At 41.1% G+C, this 22,982-nt stretch overlaps 1 protein-coding gene across 1 annotated transcript in view; it reads right to left on the bottom strand.

Moving 5' to 3' along the window:
• Positions 1-550: 550 nt before the first annotated feature.
• SMARCC1 (SWI/SNF related, matrix associated, actin dependent regulator of chromatin, subfamily c, member 1) overlaps positions 551-22,982 on the bottom strand; it is a gene marked incomplete at both ends in the record, with an annotated part of 45,792 nt that continues 23,360 nt past the window's right edge. Inside the window, 6 exons of the mRNA XM_010283660.1 lie at positions 551-685; positions 5,803-5,957; positions 6,859-6,973; positions 8,852-8,907; positions 18,597-18,758; positions 19,429-19,687. Of these exons, the coding sequence (XP_010281962.1) occupies positions 551-685; positions 5,803-5,957; positions 6,859-6,973; positions 8,852-8,907; positions 18,597-18,758; positions 19,429-19,687 (882 nt within the window). The remainder of the gene's footprint in view (positions 686-5,802; positions 5,958-6,858; positions 6,974-8,851; positions 8,908-18,596; positions 18,759-19,428; positions 19,688-22,982) is intronic.

Below are 22,982 nucleotides of genomic sequence, written 5' to 3'. Positions count from 1 at the left end.
TTGGGTTTAGTTCTCATTATCTCTGCTCTGATTTGGTTGGCAATAAATTAAACTCATTTCCCCAAGTCGAGTCTGTTTTGCCCATGACAATAACTGCTGAATGATCTCTCCCTATCCTTATCTTGACCCACGAGTTTTTGTTATATTTTTTCTCTCCCCCGTCCAGCTGAGGAGGGGCAGTGATAGAGCAGCTTTGGTGAGCACCCAGCATCTAGCCAAGGTCAACTCACCACAGTCAGATATCACTCATGTGGTAAAGGCCTAGATAAAGGCTCAGGACCAACTCCACATTCATGCTTAAATGACAGGAGAAAGCATTAGCAAGCAAATCTAGCATATCACCAGTTTGCTGATTACGGTTAAGAGAAGATGCTGGATAAAGGACAGGGCTCAAACACTACTGTAGGAGGTAATTATGAATTCTAGCTGAAGGAGAAAGACCTGCATGAAGGTGAGAAACAGCTGAAGTTGCTAGTTTTCCAGCTGTTAGCATACATAGACCTTTGCAGTGATTTAATGCAGAATTTCGGATTAGTACCCCCCTACTTACTGCTTCTTTCTCTCTGTCCATAATGGTTTCCAGTTCCTCAAAATGGCGAAGTTTTATCTCCAGCTTCTTCATCTGCGTTTCCACCAGAAGGGCGACCAGGGACTTGATCTTTCTTTCTTCCACCGCTGCTAGGTGCTGAGGATAAAGCACAGGTTTTTGCTTTACATGCATTCCACAAAATAAAGTGCTTTAAGGGAACGAATAAGCCAACTACGCCTGCATCTAGCTTTACCCACCCTATTCCACTTCTGGACAGAAAACAGGGCATTAGGTTATCAATCTTAAGCTCAAAACCAGTAGCCCTTAGAAGATTATTAAGCTTTTAATCAAATAAATAGGTGTCAAGTCCTAATACAAGAGGTATTGTGGATGCTCAGTACTCAAAAGCAATCCAGCTTTGCCTGGAAGCCTTGCGAGTGCTCTGCAACAGAGAGCACTTTCAGTGGAAATGCAAATGAGGGAGGAAGGGTATGTTGTACCGAGTCAGCTGCAGGTCATCCAAAAAGCTCTCACCAAAACACACACGGAAAGCTTTTACCTGGAACAACCTCCAAACCAGCGAGATGACTCTTGCATGCCTTTGCCATTGAAATATTTTTTGCTGAAGTAAATGAGAAGCTATGTATCCCGTTAAACGTATTCCCATTACATGCAGCACCACACCACTAAACGATAAGCTTTCTCAGCACAGCGGTTCCACCTCGGGCTAGGGAGAGCTTGCAGAGAAATCTCTACACAGGTATTAGAAGCAACTGTTAAAAAAAAAATTTCCAGTTTCCTTTCATAACCAGGTTGCATAGTATTCCTATTGCAAAAGAAAGCTGAAGGCAAAGCTGTATTTAAACTGCAAAAGTGAACTGCAGAAAAAGGGAAATAGATTCTTTACAAGGCTTTACCCCCTTTACATATACCCATATATGATACAGGGTATATATATGTGATATATGAGACAGCCTATAAAGCGTTTCACATTTGCCAAGTGTGAAAGGCACGTTAATGATGCCTTCTACTAGCGTTTGCTAAAAGCTTGCTGTTCAAATGAAAATACACGCAAAATTAAACACCCATCACGTGCACTGCTTGGAAGTTTCTGTATTGATAGTAAAAGGATGTTTCCCAACCACAGCGTCCAAGCAAAGCCCTACTGATACACCCAAGGGTTGAGGGGGAAGGAAGGCTGGCTTTTGAGAAGGGAAAGGTGAGGGCCAAGGGGAAGGAAGGAAAAAGAAAAAGCTGGATCTCCTCCAGCTCAAGCTGCAAACAGAGACTCATATTTAGCGAGCTGTGCCCCAAACCTTGGCTCAGAACTGGGAGAAATAATGAGCTAGAGAAAAGGAGCACCATAAAACTCCGTGGTAATCCTATTTATAAACAGAATTTTTCAAAAACATATGATATTGTTTCCATCACTAACACATTGTGTCATTTGACAGCATTCACCTCTGGTAACCCACCAGCAATACAGCATATATCCAGTAAATCTCAGCAACATGCATTCAAGACTCTCACTAAGTTTGAATCAACTCTCACTAAGTTTAAATCAGGTACAGTCTGAGCGAACCAGAGTGATCACCCAAGTTCATCTAACAGCACGCCACTGTGAAGTTCCAGTAGGGTATTCCGTTAAATACTGACCAGTGGTGCACACATCTGAAATAAAGTAACTGAATGGCTGACAGAACTAGAAAATTCAACATCAATTAATACTGTTCAGTAAATCAAACTCATTTGCATGGAAAGTCAGAGTGACAGAAGTGCCTTTGTTGATACACACAGCCTTCTGACAGTCATTTTGCCTTGCCTGATGGGTGCAATTTTAACAATGAAATACGATTAACAAAAAATCAGCAAGGTACATGATTAGGTAAAAGACAGGTCTCAAAATACACATTAAAAAGGAAATCACCATTAAAGTTTTTTCCTGAAGAGACCCAAAGAGACTGCTCCTTAGCCTGACATTACCCAGCGCTTTCATGGGGACAAAGAACAAGTCATTACTAACTCTGCTACTGACAAAAAAAAATTAAGACAAAATTAATAGTGACTTAACTTGCCTTATAAACATATCACTGCATCCACCTTAACAAGTCATAAATAAGCAAAGACGACAGCATGTGACATTGTCCTGGGACACAGCGATTCAACGACCTGAGCATCACTAAGCAAGGTCTATCTGGCCTCTGGCTGAGGGCGGGTACAGAACGACGCTTTGGTTTGCTACTTAAACATGGGAGCCCTAAACACAAGTACAGCGACTAGTGCCTCTGCACCTGGGCTCCTGCCCGATGCCACAGTGATGACTCCGAAATTGTATCTCTGGGTGAATACTGATAACCTTAGGAGGCATCACAAGGCCAGCTACTCAGCTAACACACACATTACAGGCAGTTTCACAGAATCTAGCCCATCCCCTGCTCTTCTTAAACCTAGCTTTAGTTGTGAAATTAGCTCATCACAGCAGGAGCACGAGTGTGACAACTGGTACAGACAACTGTAAAGCTAGACCACAGGAGACTTCTGGAAAATGGATAGCATCCTAGCACCAACTCACTGGAATACTGTGCTGAACTCTTCTCATCCACATGCAACAGGTTCACTGAAATTGCAACAGGCAGAGAAAAGTATCACAGAATCACCAAGGCTGGAAAGGACCCTCAAGATCATCAAGTCCAACCATTAATCCAGCGCCACCATGTTCCCTAAACCATGTCCTGAAGCTCCACATCCACACGTTTTTTTGAACACCTCCAGGGACGGTGACTCCATCACCTCCCCGGGCAGCCTGTGCCAATGCCTGACCACTCTCTCAGTACAGAAATTTCCCCCAACACCCAATCTAACCCTCCCCCGGCGCAACTTGAGGCCGTTTCCTCTCGTCCTGTCGCTGGTTACTTGGGAGAAGAGACCAACCCCCACCTCACCACAACCCCCTTTCAGGCAGTTGCAGAGAGCGATGAGGGCTCCCCTCAGCCTCCTCTTCTCCAGACTGAACACCCCCAGTTCCCTCGGCCGCTCCCCATCAGACTTGTGCTCCAGACCCCTCCCCAGCTCCGTCGCCCTTCTCTGGACACGCTCCAGCACCTCAACGTCCTTCTTGGAGTGAGGGGCCCAACTCTGAACACAGGATTCGAGGTGCGGCCTCACCGGGGCCGAGTCCAGGGGCACGATGATTGATCACAACTGGACAACAGCTAACAGCAATCAGCAGGAGAGGGGACATTTTCTATCATGTGCTACTTATGCACAGAAAGGAAAAAATAGCTTATATTGTTATAAGTATCTGAGAAGAAAATGAGCAAAAAGGGATTTAAATTCTAATATTGTTTGTACAGAAGCCGTAACCTGTAAAAACACGTTTAAAATTGTTGCTCTATTCTATATGTAGTAATACAGTGTCTCACCCCAAAATGTACACAGTCACTGCATACTATTTCTCATATAAGACAACTTATTGGTGAAGCTACTTACCGCAAAAGGAAAAAACCTACCAAAATCCCAGAAAAACCACTTCAAGTGCCTGCCTTTAACCCCTGTTTCTCCTTAGAAGTCAACTGCAATACTCCTCTGATATAAAATTGTAAGGAAAACAGCTTTGTAACAGCTCTTCACACAACGAGGTCTTGAGTTCATTATGAAGAGCTGAATTACTCTCAGACAAGATACAGCTCACTGAAAGCCCTGTCTGGGTTTTTAAGTGCAAGTGGAAAGAGAAATCCCTGTTGAACTTGAATTCTACGCTGAAGTGTGAACATCCCAATTATATTACTTCCTGTAATATAAGGCTAAAATTCTTCTAGAATATTACCATTACCATAATGAAAACTGCCATTAGCCAAGTCCCATCTCCCTCTAGCACTTGTCAACACCCAAGGAAGGAAAGCAGATCATCTTTATTTGGAGCAAGCAGCCTTCCATAAAAATAGAGATTAAACTTCATGCCTCCTTATATATATATGCAGGGTTTTGGTATTTTTCAACTTGGCTGAAACTATCTGTAAGTCTGATGAAGTGGTAGTAAGTTACTCTGGTAAAAGAGCTTGGTGCTTGCAGCACCACACGTTCACATGCAGACAGGTGAAGTGATGCACAAGGGAGCCAGTTAGGACTCTGCAATTCACCGAAATAATGAACCTGAAGTTCGCCTGCAAAGCGGGACTCCACACAGCTAGGGTGCCTAGCTGTGACACTAAGCGACACTGAACTCATGCAGCTTGTGATTTTAGAACCTGGCTTGAAAGGTAATAACTACAAATATCCTCAAATCCCCTGGGTTCATAAAGGAGAGACTATCATCATGACAACACCTATCACCGCACTATCGTCAGTGTATATGATGCTGTTGGAAAAAAAAGTCTGAAGTTATAAGAGTCAAAGATCTGACTGGAAAAGTCAGTACATGCAACACCTCATTAGGTGCACTATTACGTCCTGGAAATCCATCAGGAAATAAACACCATCCGTGCTTTGCTTTTGGTATCTATAAAGTAGGTGACATGCAACTTGGCACTGAATCCAAGAGTGATTAAGAAACCCAAACTACGACTTGAATCCAAAAACTATGTAAGGAGAAATGGATTTTGAAGAAGATATTCTGAAAGGAGAGAAGGAAGTCTGGTTCTTGCAAAAAGAAAATTAAAGACAACTTGCAATTAATAATTATAGGGTAAAGAAAAGCTATTAGATAGGACATGGATTCAAACATGTCACTAAGAGACTACAAACAGTTTAATGATAGAAAGACCAGAATGTGCTTTCAACAGACACACAGTACCTCTTAACAACAACAAAAATCAGTTGTCTATAAAAATTTGTAATACTAGAATCGAACATTGCGTTGTTTTTATAGACAAAGAGTCCAAAAACAGAAGGTTTGCGTGAAGTCCAGAGAACAGCCGGTGGCACAGCAAAAAAAGGCAACACGAGGGTTTCCCCACCTACACCTAAGCCCTCAGCATTACAGCCAGATCTACTGAGCAGAGAAAAGTCCTTCCAAAAATTGACAAACACATTTTGGGGCTATTTCTTAGGGATGTTCATCAGCTTCATAATCATAAAAGTAGTTCCCCAAATTAAAATTGTACACTATTTCACTTAGGAGTTCAAGCAGAAGAAACTGAAGAAGGCACTTGTGCTCCTTCAAGGTATTAGAGATCAGAACGTGAAACTGCACAGATCTGGAACAAAGGACCGTTTTAAGAAGAGTTCTAATGCAAACTGGAAAGCAAGCCAATGGATATTTGTACAAAACAAACCTTTGCTTTGGTGGCAGCTGAGGCAAGGGCAGCAGCTGCAGCTGTAGCTACGTTTCCTTCCGAGATTTCATGTTCCACTTTCTTCTTCCCAGCCTCGTTTTCTTTGTCTTTGATTGCATCAACGTTCTCCTTGTTCTCTTCTGCCTCCTTTTCTTCTGGAAGAGATTTACCGCCAAGTCTGTTACTTGCATTCTCCTCTTGTTAACAGTATCGCATCGGGACAGGAACTACACTACGTACACTGCTATTAGTCAAACAAATTAATTCATCCACACACTGTCACATTCCTACGTTATAGCACTGCTCCTCGTCCAAACGCTGACAGGGGAACAATTCTGGTCTAAGAGGATCTGATCCAACAAATAGGGCAACTTTAAATGCTTTTAGTTTCCATCCTGTCAATTCATCTTCTACCATCAGCTCACTCTCATCAGAACAATTTCAGCCGCATTTCCCAATCAGCTCCATTATTATATCTACTCTTGTATGTAAGTTCAAACATGCTTTACCCGGTGCCAAAACACTAAATGTAAGTTCCAGGAAAAAAACCCCACAATATATCCAGGTGATACAAGGGGAATGTGTCAAAAATAAATAAAAATAACAATCTCTTATGTAGAAAAAAACCCAGTACTCCTTAGCCTGTCAAAATAAAGGGTCTGCATCACTTCACAGGGAAACTGAGCTAACATATTAACTTATAAGGGTAGAAGTAAGCAGTCCCATTTCTTTGCATCAAAAATCATCAAATGGTGTGCAATTCAGGCAAAAGAAAATAGTTTATATGACCTACATGCACTTTGCTACTGCAATTTCTTCACCAGTCACTACACAATGACAGCTGAGCTTTCTGAGGTCTAAAATGAGTTCAAGAAAGAATTCAGTGCCTAAGCTTTGCAGTGAAATTAAACTAGAATATTTACTACTGAACCATGAAGCAGCCTGATGTGCAAGAGGAAATATTTCTGCCACAGTTGAGTTTATAGTCTATTCCAACCACTTCAGAGGAAGACTATTAAAGCTAACACAGCTTGAGGAACAGCTGGGAACCATTACCTGGCTTGGTGTCTGCAGCCACTTCACTATCTTGCTCTTTTTCTGGATTTCTCTCATTTTCTCCCTCTTGTACTTTATCGCTTTCCTCAATTTCACTCTCTGCTTTGTTTTCAACCTAAATGGGATGAAAGATTGATGAACAAGAGCTATAGAAGACATTCACTGTTAACTTCGTTTATAGCTTTCAAATTAATTCACTGTCAGAAAGGAAAAGATTAGATTTTACAGGTTCACTGCTACGTAAGCCCATTTTGACAATCGTAACTGAAATCTGAAGAAGCTATACTGGACAAAGTCTATGAAACTCAGTAACCCAGGCCAACCTGGGTTCATCAGAAGGTACAAGAAATCCTAAACTAAGGTGACAGAGAAGAACATGTTCTGCCCCCCATGCTACCCCCATTTATTCCAGTAGTTTGTGCATAAGTTTTACACCCTTTCCAGTGTCTGTCATGTTAACAATTTATACAGTATCCACCTCTCCACACAGCTCCAAATTCTGCAGAACTCATGGTCACAAGAGCATCCTGTGGCAATAAATGCTACAACTGAATTACGCATTACAGGAGGGTGCTTCTGTCCAGGAATTGGTGGAAGAGAGCAATGTTTGCAAAACGGAATATAAATATTTCTGGTTAAAATCTAGGTGCCTTAACACAGTATTAAAGAAATAGCAGCATCTTCATGCTTAAGACTGGAAGTATCATATTCACCTTGGAAATACTCCAAATTGACCTATACATTTCTGATTTATTCTGCTCTACAGAACAATGCATCTTTTCAAGTGCTGACCAAGAAGTCTTCTACACTTAAATAGTCAGGTATGCTTAGGTAGATATATCAGGAAGGCAGCAAAAACAACCATCTGAAAACAGAGCAAGACCTAACATCAAGTCTACACACAGCAACCATTACGTTAGTTGTATCGCATTCATTTGACGAAGCAGGCAACACAGAAATACCGCCTGTTGCTGCAGACTCAGTAAGTGCCCACCACCATTTATTTAGCAAGGTGATGTTCTAATTCCAGGATATTAGTTTAATTCTAGTTCAGTTCTGAAACAATCAGAGCCAGTGCCATTATTGTAGACTATCTGAAAAGAGGTATTGTGTGTGCAGGCACGGGGATATGAAAAAGCCCCAAACAACTGCATTCTTGTAGGCGTTATCAACAGGTCGAAAAATTAATTTATAAATACCTGATCTTTATGAGCAGGATGCATCATACCTAGCATCAAAAGAATACAATACACACACCTATAACTAAGACTTAACCTAGACTTCTTCCAAAGAGGACTTTGATTGACCAGCTCAGCTATGGCCACCTTCCTTTAGTCAGCCAGATGTCAACCTCCCACATCTGCCAAGCCACATGTGATCATGCAGACCGAATATATATATGTAACTCGCATTGTCGCTGGAGAGCTGCGACGCAGCTGGTGCAATAGCTTCATTCAGGTTGTCTGTTCAGCGCCACACACCCCACTCACAAATGGCTGCCAAATACTGCGAGTAAGCCAACTCACCCATTTCTCGGAAAGCCCTGACCTCTCTCATCTTGTCAGAACTGAAAGCTGTGTTCAACTTTGGGAAGGCAATTTCTACGGCAAGACTTCAAAGTGATGCTTGCTTTAGACCGTGACCAGTCACGAACCATAACACACCAATGCCCTTCTGCTGCTTAAGCCTCTAATTCATTTGGTATCACCCAGTTTACATTTCCTCCCAGTCCCAACCTTTTTTCCTCAGCACTAGGAAACAGAGATACCTCATTCTCTTTGCCCAGCAAACGAAATGTCTCTGTATGGTTTGAGATTAAATCACTCATAACAAAATGAAGCACTGTGGAGAATGAAAACTGTTCCCTATGGATGCACACGCTGACCGCCACACTACCGTCCACTTTTCTTATCAGGCATTTTAGAACATAGTAATTCAGGTTCATAAGTGTCAGAACTATGTTTTCAGAACGAGTGTACTGAGCTAAGCTTACCTTCTCAGACTGCTGCCCATCTGTCTCAGTTTCCATTTTTTCTTCTTCAGCTCCATCTGAGAAAACAAATAAGTGAAGTATTTAGAATTGCCATAATGTCAATTTATCATACTCAACATTTATTTCAGGGTTAACTAAAATTTTCTGTTCTCCACTGACACGGGTTTAAAGAAAGCCACAACACTAAACTCCTGCAAGACTAAAAGCTTATTACACTAATTTTAGTTTAAAAATCAAGTTTACTTGCGATTTTAAATTTAACTGGTTTTTCTTTTCAGTCCAACAAGCAGGACAAAATATTAAGTTATCCATGCTCTGCTGAAACACCCAGTTTACCCATGCAGAGAGAAACCACCCAATCTATCAGTTTTAGCTACACAGAGGACAGTTCAATGCACAGTTCTGCAGTATTCAAGTCATACAGTAATTCCCATTGGTAAGTCACAGTATTATAAAATGTTTTTCCCAATACATCCAGTTTGATTCTGTAGATGGTTGTCAGTTACGTGATTAACCTCAATTACAGCGCTGCCAGACTCGTAATTCCTCCTTAGCACAAGATCCCCTGAGCTGCTTTCGACAAAAGGTCTATCCAGAGGCATTGTCATGCACTGCAGGTCAACTGAAGATTTAAATTCCATTTTGCAGGTGGTGCAAATACCAGAATTCTCTAAAGCAGACTTCAAAATAATTATTCAACACCAGAGTAACACTAAGCAGTAGCAGATTTTTTAAAGCACTAACACTGTTGTTAAACACCAAGGATCTCTTGTTATTTCTGGCCCCAGAAACCACCGGAGTTCAAGGCAGCGGGCAGTTATCCTCCACACTGGTTTGATGTGAAACCTCATTTCACAACCTTTGTACCTGCTGCTCTGCATAAACACGATGACCAAGTGGTTCGCCAGTCCCGTATGGCTCTTTGTGCTGTTCTTCCAAACACATTTCTCCCAAAGGCACTCTGATATGTATCCAAGTCCTCAGAAATACATTCAAAACAAACGTTGAGTCTGAACTGAACAATGAAGCTTAAATCAAAGAAACTGGCCCAAAAGGTGTAGTCCTATGGTAGATGTTCCTGGACAGTGCTCTCACTCAGACCCTGACCGTTTGTTCTCTTGCTTCTTCCTCAGCTGTAATTATACCAATACTTGTGGGTTTGCACTGAAGAGTGGATCAATGAAATGATCCAAGAAACCCTAACACTTTCTTTGCCTTCTCACTGAAAAAACGCTATATGGCAAGCTGTATTGCAGCTCCTCAAGAGCGCAACCGCAGCTGCCCAGTTAGGTGCTAAAGAAGATATGAATCACTTTTGAGCACAAGAGCTGGTTGTTGGTTAGATATAAAGCAAGAAAAGAACATAAAATTACCAGCTGAAGCAAGGACATCAATTACCAACTGAAAGCTCCAAGTTCCCTCTGCAGCCAAAATATAGCCATCCAAACCACTGAGAAACAGAACTGAGGCTGAATGACCACATCTCCTGACAGTGCTGTCACAGGACAGCCTGCCCAACTCCCAGCTGGTTGAATAGCACGCTTTCCAGGATGCTGTGAAAAGTCAAGAGCTGGAGTCACACCTCCAGTGCTGGAGAACAGTACTAGGTCAATGCTTACTTCTCTCCAGTGGCTTCAGGTATTGCTGACAGATGTTGGAAGATGCTCTCCATAAAACCACCGGTTGGGTTCTCTAGGCAGTAACAGTTTCCTGGACTTCTCCAGGAGATGGAGCTTCAGCCTTACACCGTGCCCTGAATCTTCAGAGGATACACACGAGACAGCCTCTGCCAAGACTGGCTCCAAGCCAAGGCTCCCATACTGGAGTCATGAAGTACTTCCTTATGGAAAAAGAAGCGTGCCAAGCAGGTGCTCAGGAGACGACCTCGACAGAGAGCAGAGGCAGCTCACCTACGCTGCTGCAGCCTCCGGTTCTGAATTGCTCAGAAGTCTCCATCTTCATGAGAAGCTGAAAGTATATAACATGAACCGTCTGGACACTTGGGGGTTCTTTCACCGTCGTGGATGTGTGGGTCAGGACAGCGCCCGCCACCTCTTTACACCTTCACATTTGGAACCCAGAACAACTTTGCCAGGTGCCCTACCACCAGGCATGAAAAAAACCTGCACTTCAATACACAGGTACATGCTTCCTGCTATTTCTCATTTTGTTTGTTTTTTTGGCTGACTAGACTGAGCTCTTCAAGCTTGTAACCCCTTATTTACTGTCTGTTTGGCATTCAAATAGCTATTACAGAGAGATCTGAAGAGTTCTACCAAAACAGAGCCGGGCACCCTTGCATTACAGATTGCTTTTTCAGTAGCAGCTGACCAGTTATCATCCCATCTAACCTCGGCAGCTACGAAAGAAGACTAGATAACAGCATAACTGGTATACAAGCGAGACCAAAATGAGGAAGGAAAAAAAATAATTAAAAAAGCATCATGTGTTACCATGTGCTGGATGCATGCACCTCAGAAGTGAGTGTTTTAACAGCAGTTAATATCTTCTTGTGCTTAGTACACATCTCTTGGTGCTAACCCTTGGTTCATTAAGTTATTCCTTTACAGGGCACTTAAAATATTCCTCCTAATGATAGCAGTCCTCTGAGATAATAGGATAACAGGAGGCATACTGATGGAGAATACCATGAAGGTGTCTAAATAATGCACTACCTTCCTGATATTTTGTATACGGGTTGTTTAAAAGCCCAGGAAATCCCCATCTATTTGCAGCACCCAGCTGTTCTGCAAGAGCAGACAAGAGGGAAGAGTGTCAGCACAATCACAAACCAGGATCTCAGACCTGCAAGAAAAGAAACTGTAGTACAATTTCATGTGCAGGGGCATTCAAGGAGCAGCTTATTTAGACCATGGGCTCCAACACATGCTGCCATCCCAATATAAAACTGTTGGTGAAAAGCCCTGATCCATCTCTAAGCTTCTGAAGACATTAGCTGGTGTTGGGTGTTCATTTTCAGTAATCCTCATTTTATTCCCATGTGCTACACTGAAGCAAGAGAGATGCATAAAACGGTTTGCTTTAATAGCAATAGCTCTCTATGGAAGTTTTTAAAGAAGTCCCTTCCATATATAAGAAAAACATACCAAGAAATCTGACTGAAAGATAATGGTTTTCTTCTTGGCTTATTTTAAGATGATAAACCTATTTATCTGAAGTATCTGCCACCATAATTCAATTTATAGAGACTGGGGACATAGCTCCTCAGAAGTTTTATCTCAGAGTTAGGATTTAGTGACCTAATAATGTCACAAGGAAAATCTAGAGTAGATTTTGTCAGACAGCTATTTCAAGCCTAGAAGCAGAGGTCCAAATGGGGCTTAAAAGCATCATCCCTCCTAGTAAATGAAAGAGAAAGCTTTACAAAGAAAGCTTTATGCTCTCCTTTAGCAAAAACCCACAGAGACAAAGTGCAGAACACTCCAAGTGCGGTTGGGCTGGTAGGATGGAAGATCATGAGTTCAAACTAGGAAAATATTGCATAGGAATACACAAGTTTTCATTCTGGCATGGCTTAACCCAAATACTAAGAACTTCAAGATTCCTAGTACTGGGATACAGCATAATTGAAAGAAAAAAAGTCTATAATTTTGTATAAAGCAACCCAAAACTTAACCACAGGGAGAAGTTGAACAATTCTGAAGTTCTGCTTCCTACAAAAACTACAAGTCAGAGTAAAACAGGCCAGAAAAGCTCTAGTCTGTGGACAACTTTAAGTCAAAATGGGAAGGCTTCTGTCTCTTAAAAGGTAATGACTTGATAATTTCTTCACTCTTCTGGAAGGTAAGAACCTGGAGCTCAAGTTCTCCAGCCTAGAATTAGGCTGAGCAGCTACTCAAGTCTCTGCATCCCACATCAGCAGCAAGCATCTTGACCACCAGGCTACTACCTCATCTGTTGCAGGCTTCTAGTCAGTCTAAAGGAGCTCCCACAAAAACCTGCAGCTTTGCATTTATACTCTGAGGGAGGGGAAAAAAATCCCTAGAAGGTTCTTGTCGCACAGTTGCACATGATTTGCTCAGGAATGCTAAGCTTAGCAGGTGGCAATACTCCTTGCTAGATTCTGAATCACACCGAGAAAGCTGTAAGGCAATTATCATGTAAGCTGCCCCTACTTACACCATATAATAAAGTCCTGTAAGACACACACTTTTCTGCTCTACTCAAAAAGTCAGTTCATTCTTGCATCTTTCAGGTAAGACTGAACTGCCTTTCTACTTTAAACTCAATTTCGAATGTGGTGGGTTTTGTTTTCTGATTACAGTGCATTTCGAGGTTTCCCATCTCAAGGTAAAGTTCTTCAGAAAAGCAGCGTCCAGCAACACGTGGCATTTGAAGACACGAGCGCAGGATGAGTTGGTGTAGGTTTACAATGTGCTACATGTCAAGCACTACCATAGATTCTAAGTGTTTGCTACTAATTCTCCGCAAGTATTGGGCCAAGTTTTATTAAATATTCCTTTTTTATTTCATAGAACCATAGAATGGTTTGGGTTAGAAGGAACCTTTAACGATCATCCTGTCCAACCCCCCCCTGCCATGAGCAGGGACCTCTTCCATAGCTCAGGTTGCTAAAAGCCCCGTCCAACATGACTTTGAACTCTTCCAATGATGGGGCATCCACAACTTCTCTGCGCAAATTTGTAGACCAATCTGTAGACCATGGTTAAGAGTTGTTAAGTGACTACTGCTGTGGAGGAAGTTCCAACGTAAACAGGATACCCCAGAAAGACAAACTCCTTCCCACCCACACTTTAGAGAAAAATATCTCAAAGAAAAACGCACAACAGAGCATCTCACAGTAAGGAAAACTGCCCTTGGATCGTAATACATTTGACAGACTTTCCAAAACCAAGTGTTCTTTTATATTACACAAGGGACATATTCAGCTACAAAGAAAGTCAGAAGGATATATGTGTGACAGTGAGATTATTGCAAACATCCTGATTTAACTTAGGTCTTATAGTCCTGGCTGTAATAATAAATGTTATTTTAAAATTAGGATGACAACTTTAGGCAGGTGGTAGTCAATGGTTTTTGAAAACTGTTTTCCTGTATTAGCTACTAAGCCCTTATTTGCAGTGACAGCGCTATGTCTCTGCAGTTCCCCTGGCATAAGCCATTCTGCACTTGTGTACATTGAGAGGACCACACTGAAATTCTACATATATAAGGAAAAAGAAAATTAAAGCTATCAGTTATTAGTTTGAGAGTTAAATAAGTTTACCTGGGTTGAAGCAGATTTTTGCTTTTAAATTACAGGCTATTAAAAGTACCTCAAAACAATTAAGCAACCCATAAAAATTAATCTCTAATTCAAATATGAAAGGATCAGACAAACCCCGAAACATTTCTGACACTCTGCATGAGAATGAGAGAAATGACTCCTGCCTTTCAGTTGGCTACAAACTCAACCTTACTGATTTTCCTGTACCATCTAACGAGGTTAATGAGAATACATAACTGACAATGCAAACAGGAATTGATTAGTTGGAGATACATGTCCCTATTACAAAAGGGGAAGACTTAACTTTAATGAGAAAGACCCTGCAATCCCTTTTACATAGCACCAACAATGCTCTTTAACCCTCTTCAGCACATTTGGTATTACACCTTGCAGGAGCGGGGGCGGGGGGGGGAATCAAATTAATGACATTTCTTAAATCAGCAAGAGGCAGATGGTTGTGAGATGCCTCAGACGTCTTTCAAGAGGGAGAAACCACATGTAAACCAGGAAACATCGCCTCTCCATGCCCCTCTTCAAACCCAAAGCAGCAACTATTTTCTGTCCCTGCGGAAGCTTGTTCCTTCTGCCTATTTTCTTCAGGCACATGGAATCCTGTTTTCTAATACGTGAAGAACTTATAAGTGACTTCTGATGAAGCCTGGGGACTTTACAGAGAAGTTAAATTGACTTTAGGGCAAGAAGGAAAACTATAAAATGTTTCCATGGTAAGAATTTACTGCATTACCAGCAAACAGACACTTGCAGCATAAGCAGGTACATAACCTTCATTGTCATCAGAAGAACAATATGCAAAACCCCACACATAAATGCACAGAATCCCTAGTGTGAGTTTCAGCTCAGCAAATAGTTTAAAGATGCCCTCAAGACATCATAGTCTCCTTTGTTTTCACTAAGGCAACACACATCACCTGTCAAAAGTCAGGCTTGAATATTAATATTTTATTGTGAGGAAATATAGCTACGGAAAAATCCTGGGTCTGAATATAATTATTGGGCTATTATCTCGACCACAATTTACATTTTCCACAGTAAGTCAGGACTTCACAGCCACCAGAGCTTCCTCCATTCCTACTTCATGCAGCTTGCAGGTGTACAGCACGATAACCAAGTGGGCTTCCATGGAGAAGGGTGGAGAGTTCACAGAAAGCTGCGGCAGCTTTCGTGCAAGTTGCCTGAGTCCATCACAAGAGGATTGATGGTCTCAATCCTCCAGCAGTGCAGAACTAGCTCACCGGCACATGGACACAGGCAAAGTGAATGAAGTACTCTGAGTCTGTTCATTTTAGCAGTGCTTGCATTATTTCAGGGTCAAAGCACACCCTGGAGACCACAAGAGAAATCTTCCTGCCAAAAGTGAAGCAAAATAACTTCTCCCGTGTATGTATACTTGTACGTGGTTTCCTAGTATGTGTATTTGAGTACGATACAAAATCATCCATAAAATGTTAAATTTAATCATCCATTTAAGTCACTTACAGTTGTAGCAGAGACAATAAATCAGACCACCATTCCCTCAGAGTTTACTGTCACAGGTGAGCTACAGCTTGAAGCATCCACACACTTGTCAGTGGAATTACTTTCAGTGAAATACTTGTTAGAATAAGACCTAAAATGTAGAAGTAACTGTCTCCAACACTGGCACTTCAGAGACTGCCTGGTGCCTCATTCAGTGCACGTATATGCAGCCAATGTAGTTAATCACCTCTGGAAAGCCATTAAGAAAGCACACATACTCAGTGAAGACTTAATTGAAACTACGTACCACAGATGTACTGATTATTTCCCTCTCTGAAGCTTAATCACTAGCCTAAAGAGCTAGGATCCCTTGTTTTGCTCTCTTCAATTCATTTTTATGAAAGCAGAAGCAGAGCATCTTCATCTATCATACTATGTAACCTACAGCGGGGTGCTATCCTGGAAAGCAAAAGCGTCTACCATGCTCACACCACAGTATCTGAACCACTTGAGTCTCCTCGGAACTCTACTGAAGCCTTACTGTACCAATCTAAAAGGAACCACCATCAGCTTTCAGAGAAACTAACAATAGAAGACTTAAGAGGAGATTCTTGGATATTAACGTAAGCTCCTGCAATCTGTTCCAGTCATATTTTCCCCTTTTGCATCCCATATTGCCTGTAATTCACCAATCTGAAGAGCTTTTAAATTATTACAGAGCTGTGATATAATTTTATTTCTAAAATACAACAACTGATGAACTTTAATTATAGTATGGAACCCTAAGTAGGTATTTTCAGTTCTCCATAGTGTCATTTAAATATAAAAATTCAGGTCTAGGTATGCAAAAACAGCTCCATTTCAGCAGATGCATACCACACCACTATACTTCAACGCATTAAGCACACCTCTGCAAGTGCAAGCGATGGATTCCCCCATGTCCCCCAGCACAAAGCTGTTTTGGAGGTGGAAGACACCACAGATTGTTGAGTGACCTAGTTCACTCTTGCTGAGCAGCTCCCCCAGGGAGAACCATCTGCTGTTGTCCTAATTTATTCCATTAGTCACAGCCCAATACAAATCGCATTAACTATAACAGGACAGTATTACTTCTAGAACTCACCACGCAGCTCATTGAGAAATAATCATGTTATGGTCATCTGCTCTCCAACTCCCTGTATTAAATGACAAGCATTTCCAAATCTCTATTTGCAACTTGTGCACAAATTCTCCTAGAAAAAGGGCTAACCTGCAGCCTAGCAGTGGTAAACTTCCACGGTCATGCGGCAGGATTAAGAATTAAGACTCAAAGTAGCATGTATGTTGTAGAGGTCCTTAACATACTACAGTATCACCTGTACTTGGAGAATATGGAAAAGCGAAACCAAAACCCCAGGAAGAAAAATTTAACTTAAGCTGAGTTTATTTTAAAAGAACTATCAAATTAAACTTAGTCCCCGATGGAATAACACCTAGATTTGTTTAATAGCAGACTTGAAAATAAACCTGAAAGCTTTGCCCTTTCAACAGCGCTTCAACGCTTGCTGTCAGTTTTGCATAACAGAGCCCTGCAGAACAGGGAGAAGCAGATATTCCAGATGATAGCATTCCCCTTCCAGCACATACTCCACATCTTCCCAAAGCACTGAGCTGCCCACATCAAGTCTATCCCACTGAGCCTAGAACTGAAAAATGTGGCAGAAGGATTGAGGGGTCTGTTAATTTCTTGTCCATTTTAAAAATATCTTCATGAGTTAGGTGGTACTTATAAATCTGATTTAAAACTGTAGCTTTACAATGGACATTAAGTACCATAAATAGTAGACGTGCATCTTCACTTTTATGACTAGCAGTCGATAACTGAACAGCAGGAGTACACACAGGTCCCTTACGATCCCATCACACAATCTGGTGCCTTGCTCATGTCTCTAGATGGGGTGACAGCAGGCCAACTATGAGATGCACAAGCACAGCCCAAATCAAACCTTCCAGTCAATCCAGATTACTTTCAGTTCAGCTTTACCCAAAGCTATACATACCTTTAAATATCTAGTCACTAAACTCACTAAAATGATTTGCGATAAGCTGAACAAAGCAGCAGCCAACAATGCTAGAGCGAAAAATAAAGATCTACAGACAAGTTGGTAGACCTGTACCAAACTAAAGAGGTGAAAGCCTTTGAGAAAGTCAGTAGGTATGTAGCAAACTGTGTGTCTCCATTTTACCGAGGTGGGAAAACCAAAATAAAGAGTTAAACAGAAAGGGTTATGCAAAGTGGTTTCACTTTATAGGGAGTTACAAGATAAGCTTTTACTCTCCATAGTAATGAATAAAAAATCTGCACCTGTCAAAGTTTCAGATAACAGACTATCTCAGAGTACCTGCTGAATACTACAGAGAGCAGCTGAACTGGCACCGAGCTCTAAAAGGAGAGCTTGTTAGTATGGCAGTGTAACGTACAACCACCAGAGCCAAGAACTGCGGCATTATTGTGTACCTGTCCATCATTTAATAAAAAGTTCCTCTTCTGCTACCACCACTGTCAGCAATGTACTCAGAGTACACGACTTACATTAAAACTGGTTACCAAAAGGTGTGCTATAACTTTATAGATTCAGCTGCAGCACAAAGAGCCAATAACTCCCAGTTTGCTTTATAATAACTATAATGCTAGAAAGGCAGCATCCTCTAACTACTCTTAATACCCACAGCATTGACATGAAATGTCCTGCTCTGGTATTTTTACTCACTCAACTCTATGCATCCCAAGAAACAGCAGCATTTCTATTCAGTCAGAGTAAGAAAACAAATGGCTAAAACTACAGGTGGTCCTAAGTTCATTAATTCAGCATCAAGAGTTAACAATCCTGCAACAAGTAGAAGTGGAATGACCGGGGACACTCTCCTTACCCACGATTCCCATCTCATATTGGAGGCGAACTTATGGTTTATTATGAGTCAGAAGAAAATGCTTAAGGAACCTCATCTGCAGAAATTTCTGCATTTTGATGGACAGCCTACCGATTTTCTCTGGTTCATCTGGACCCGTCCCAGCAATGCAGCTGCTCTCTAGTCCATATGTTGGATCGACCTTCCCAGAGGCTCTTGCTGCTTCCTGTACTTTCTTTACATGAGCCTCAACAAGCTCCAGTGGTACCTCCTCTCTGACTCGAGAAAATTCCTCTGTTAGAAATGACACAGAAAACGTTACATTATGAGGGTTTTATGGCAAATTAAAAGTTACGATTTTCTTCCATCAATGTGCAGGTAAACCTCGTGACAAAGGGAATTCTCAAATATGCAAGTTCCTTCTTTTCACATCAGGTAGTTAATTTTCTCTCTGAAATATGGTAGGAAAGACAATTATATAAAATTGTCTTTTATGTGGAAAAATAAGGAAAAAAGTGAAAGGAACCATTTCATCACGTTTCTTAAAGGACTCATGTAACTGTGTGAAATAAAGTGATTTCACACAAGTAGAACAGGAGAACTGGAAGTTTAGCATTGTGCATCTACCCGTAGCTAAACTAGTGACAGTGGTCACAGTAACACCAACTACTAGGTGGTGCTTGCAAACACTACCTGTAGTCAACGAGCACCAATGGGCAACGCAAGCCACCTTTAGACATTCAGTGGCCTTTAAGAGCTGTTCTAACTGGCCTGTAAATTGTCAGTGTCAGTAACAGAACACAAAACTGTTACCAGTAGACCCATTTTCCGCATACATGCACATTTCTTTTTACAACTTTCTACTCATCCTTAAGAAACTCTAGAAATAGTCTGCTCTTAAAATTGACTAAGAGAGCAAAGTTATGGAGACAAGGCGAAAAAATTTGCTGGGGCAAACTCATACCTAAGGCAGCCTTTGCTGCGGCTGATGCCACCCGGGGATCCACCACCGATGCCAGAAAAGCAACAGTACTCATCACCGGATTGCCAGACTGGCTGAAAGGTACAGGCTGGTATGCCAGCGGGCCCAGAGATGCATCAGAGTTCTCCAAATAGGGGTCTTCGATCGGGAGTCTCAGGAAATGGAGAATGCACTCATCTTGGGTACGGCTCCCAACGTGCTCTGAGACCTTGTTCCAGTCATCTTTGTACATCTCCAGAGCCTGCAAAAGACAAAAATTGTCTATGCATTGACTACTCAGGGGGGAAAAAACCCTACTTTATACAAAAAGATTTTTCAATACTAGTTATTTTGGTAACAGAACAATAAATCTGGATCAGGCAGCTATTTAAAATTGTGGTTTTTCCTGGTAGTAAAATTATTCTGCAGAAGAAATATGAACATCTCACTGGGACATTAGTTAAATTTAAGCTGCAGGGATCATCACATGAGTTTTATGCTGTTACTTTATCAAAAGAATTGTCAGAAGATTTTGGATTTACTCATCATATTTGCATAGTTACTGTTTCCCCATTTTGCTTTCACATTAAAAGCTTTACAGAGAAGTAAGTCTGCTTACCCTACCAAGTCTCACCAATTCTTTTAATTCCCATAACTACCCACCCTGAGGACACTCCGGTGTTCTCTCATTTATGTCTTAAACACACTAAGCTCTTTGGGGCAGGAACAGTCTTTATTTCACACTAGCTATGATGGTGAAGCCCAGTTTTTACATCCAACAGATGTGACGAAAATGAAAGAGCATCAAAGCACTATACCAGGGGAAAAAAAAAAAAAAGAGGAAAATATTCTACATCATGAAGGCAGAAGAGATCCGTTCTCTAGCAACTGTTAATGAGTCTGATTTTTTTTATGCATTCTGGTTAACAAATCATTATATAGATAAGCCACTTGATAAAATAAGAACTTCCAGATTAAATCAAAGATTTTGTAATTCAGAATTTCAGTGGCTTTTAAAGTTACTTAAGAAAAATAAAACACAATTTCATAACAATGAGCTACTGAAGTCCCTGCACTAGTTTTTTAAAAACTAATAAATTAGTACTGTAAACCCCCGAGTGGCAGCCTAATAGAATAATCCCTTAACAAGTGTGGTTTTTTTCCTGAAAACTGTTTTATTTAAGCATTTGGATAGCATAAAATAAGTGTTGAAGTATCCTGAATTGTTAACTTTCATATTACTGAAATGATTCATTGTCCAGTCACCTAGAAAAAAATAAAAAACCACTTGAGAGCTAGACAAAATGTAAAACTTAAAAATGAAAATGGGATCTGCAACTCACAAGCGTAACAGAAGTCTGAAAATATTTAATACCAGAGGCCTAAGCAAGGGTGGTAAACACTTTCCTGTTGGAGTTGCAGATCCCATTTTCATTTTTAAGTTTAATATATTTGCCCAAAAAGTCAAGCCGCTTTTTACTTACACTGTACTTACTCTACAACAAAACTAAAGGTAACTAGCTCTGCACTGCTTCCACAGCAAGCGAGCAGGCTTTCTAGCAGTAACCGTGGGAAGGGGACGCGCAGAGTTTGAAGTGGGTATCATCAGGCTGCTCGGAGGACCCCGATGACATGTCCTTACCGACTTGCAGCCATCAGGCGGGCTGCCTTGGACTTCAAGGCAGCTATTTTGCAGGTGCAATGTGTTTCAGAAGGCAAACACATCATCCTCCTCCCTAACTACTCATGACAACAGAGTTTCCAAAATAAGCAATATGCCCATTTAAGTGTCAATGTCAAGAACAAATTAAGTTAATGGCTTTTCCATAGTTGAAATCTTTCCCACAAGGCTGAGAATTACCAGAAATCTCAGCCTTCAGGGTAACACACAAGACCGACTTCACTTTCCACACGCACAACCCTTCACAGCATAAAGGCAGAATTGAGAGCTGGACTGTATCTGCAGACATCATGATGAGGACATATCCAACAGGTCTGAGTAGTACACACAAGTACACAAAGTTAACATGCGGAGGGGTTCAGCAGTTACTAGTGACACATAGAAGTCAGAAACTGAGCCAGTAGCCTCATGTGTTGAGTTCCCCAACGTGGAAAGGGACATTTCCAGTTACTATATATATATAAGAGATATTTCTGGTTACTATATATATGATGGTTGTGCATTCAGAAGACATTCGCCTGAAGGACTAGACATAAACCAGTCTTTATCAACAATAAATATAAAAAAAAAAAATCCAGGAGTTTCCAAACATACTGTTTCTTCACAGCAGTTCTGACTTCACCAGTCTGGAGGAAAAGCATTTTAGTGGTTTTGCAGCTAAAACATAAGCTACAACAATAATTTAAAGACAAAGTAATCTACCTGAACAGGACCCTTGGGCATGTCATGGGTGTTTAAGGTCAGCTGGGGAAAAATGCAAACTCAGCATCTTTTCAAAGATGTGGAAGCAGACTAACTAAAAGGACAGATGAGTTAAAGCCAAGGGTGTTAAAGATCTCTGAAAAATCAGAGAAAAAAAGAGATCAAGTTGCCTGCAGCAGGCGGAGCTTTTTTGCCCGTGATCTGAAAGCCATTTAAGCTTTAGCTGGCTGAAATTTTAAGCTTGTCTCTCTCACAGCGAGGTCTCACTGCTTCAGCTGCGCGAGGAGGAGGGAAAAACCCCCAACGTATCTTCAGAAGGCCACTGGTTCCCTGCTCCCTAACTGCTTACAAACTGTTCTCCTGACCTCTGTCTGATCTTGCCCAAGTGTTTAAAGAAATGAGAAACTGCTTAGTTCACTAGGTCACACTCGGGGGGAAATATTTATTCAACATTCAACCTTCATTTCACTTTTCCTAATTTCATCTCTGTGCTGCGAGTCATGTGTCACTGTCTATCCATTTTTAATCACACTAGCATATTAGATCAGCTCTGCTTTTCATGGCACACAGGGTTTTTTTGCTCATTCTCCTTCATTGCTTGTTATTTTCCTGCTAGACACACTAGCTCTCACAATAATTGTCCTTACTATAAAAAGCCGAGAATGCACTTGATGCAAGAATCTCCGTGGAGATACGGAGAAGCACTGCGGAGGAGAAGATGATTCTGGGAGGGAAACAGTATTTCCTCCCCCCAATTCGTTCAGTCAACAGGCTTAAGGACAATAATTATTTTAGATAAGATTATTCTTTGGAACTTCACTGCATATATATTTGCCCAAAGCTACCCCGAGGATTTAATTGGACTGAGCTGGCTTGTTACAGCCAAATTATTTATGCTTGAACTGATATACTCTTCACTGATTTATTCATAGGTTAAATCCACAAAGAAGAAATACATTATTAATTTAAACTCACATTAAATAAAATTGTAATCTCAAGACTTAGGGGTTTTTTTGTTTGTCTTTTTTAAAACAGAGAAGAATGTGTCATCTGGATTATTTCATTAGGCTACTACTTGCTATGTAAGACCATAAGCTACAAACATATGAAAGAATGAATTTTAAATATTAATACTAGTAAGCAAAGAAGCTAGCGTATCAAGATATTCGTCTTG

This window comes from Phaethon lepturus, unplaced genomic scaffold (genome assembly GCF_000687285.1).
Source record: "Phaethon lepturus isolate BGI_N335 unplaced genomic scaffold, ASM68728v1 scaffold11263, whole genome shotgun sequence".
In the NCBI taxonomy this organism is placed as follows: Eukaryota; Metazoa; Chordata; class Aves; order Phaethontiformes; family Phaethontidae; genus Phaethon; species Phaethon lepturus.
The sequence above is the reverse complement of the archived record's forward strand: the minus strand, read 5'-3'. Positions and strand labels throughout refer to the sequence as shown.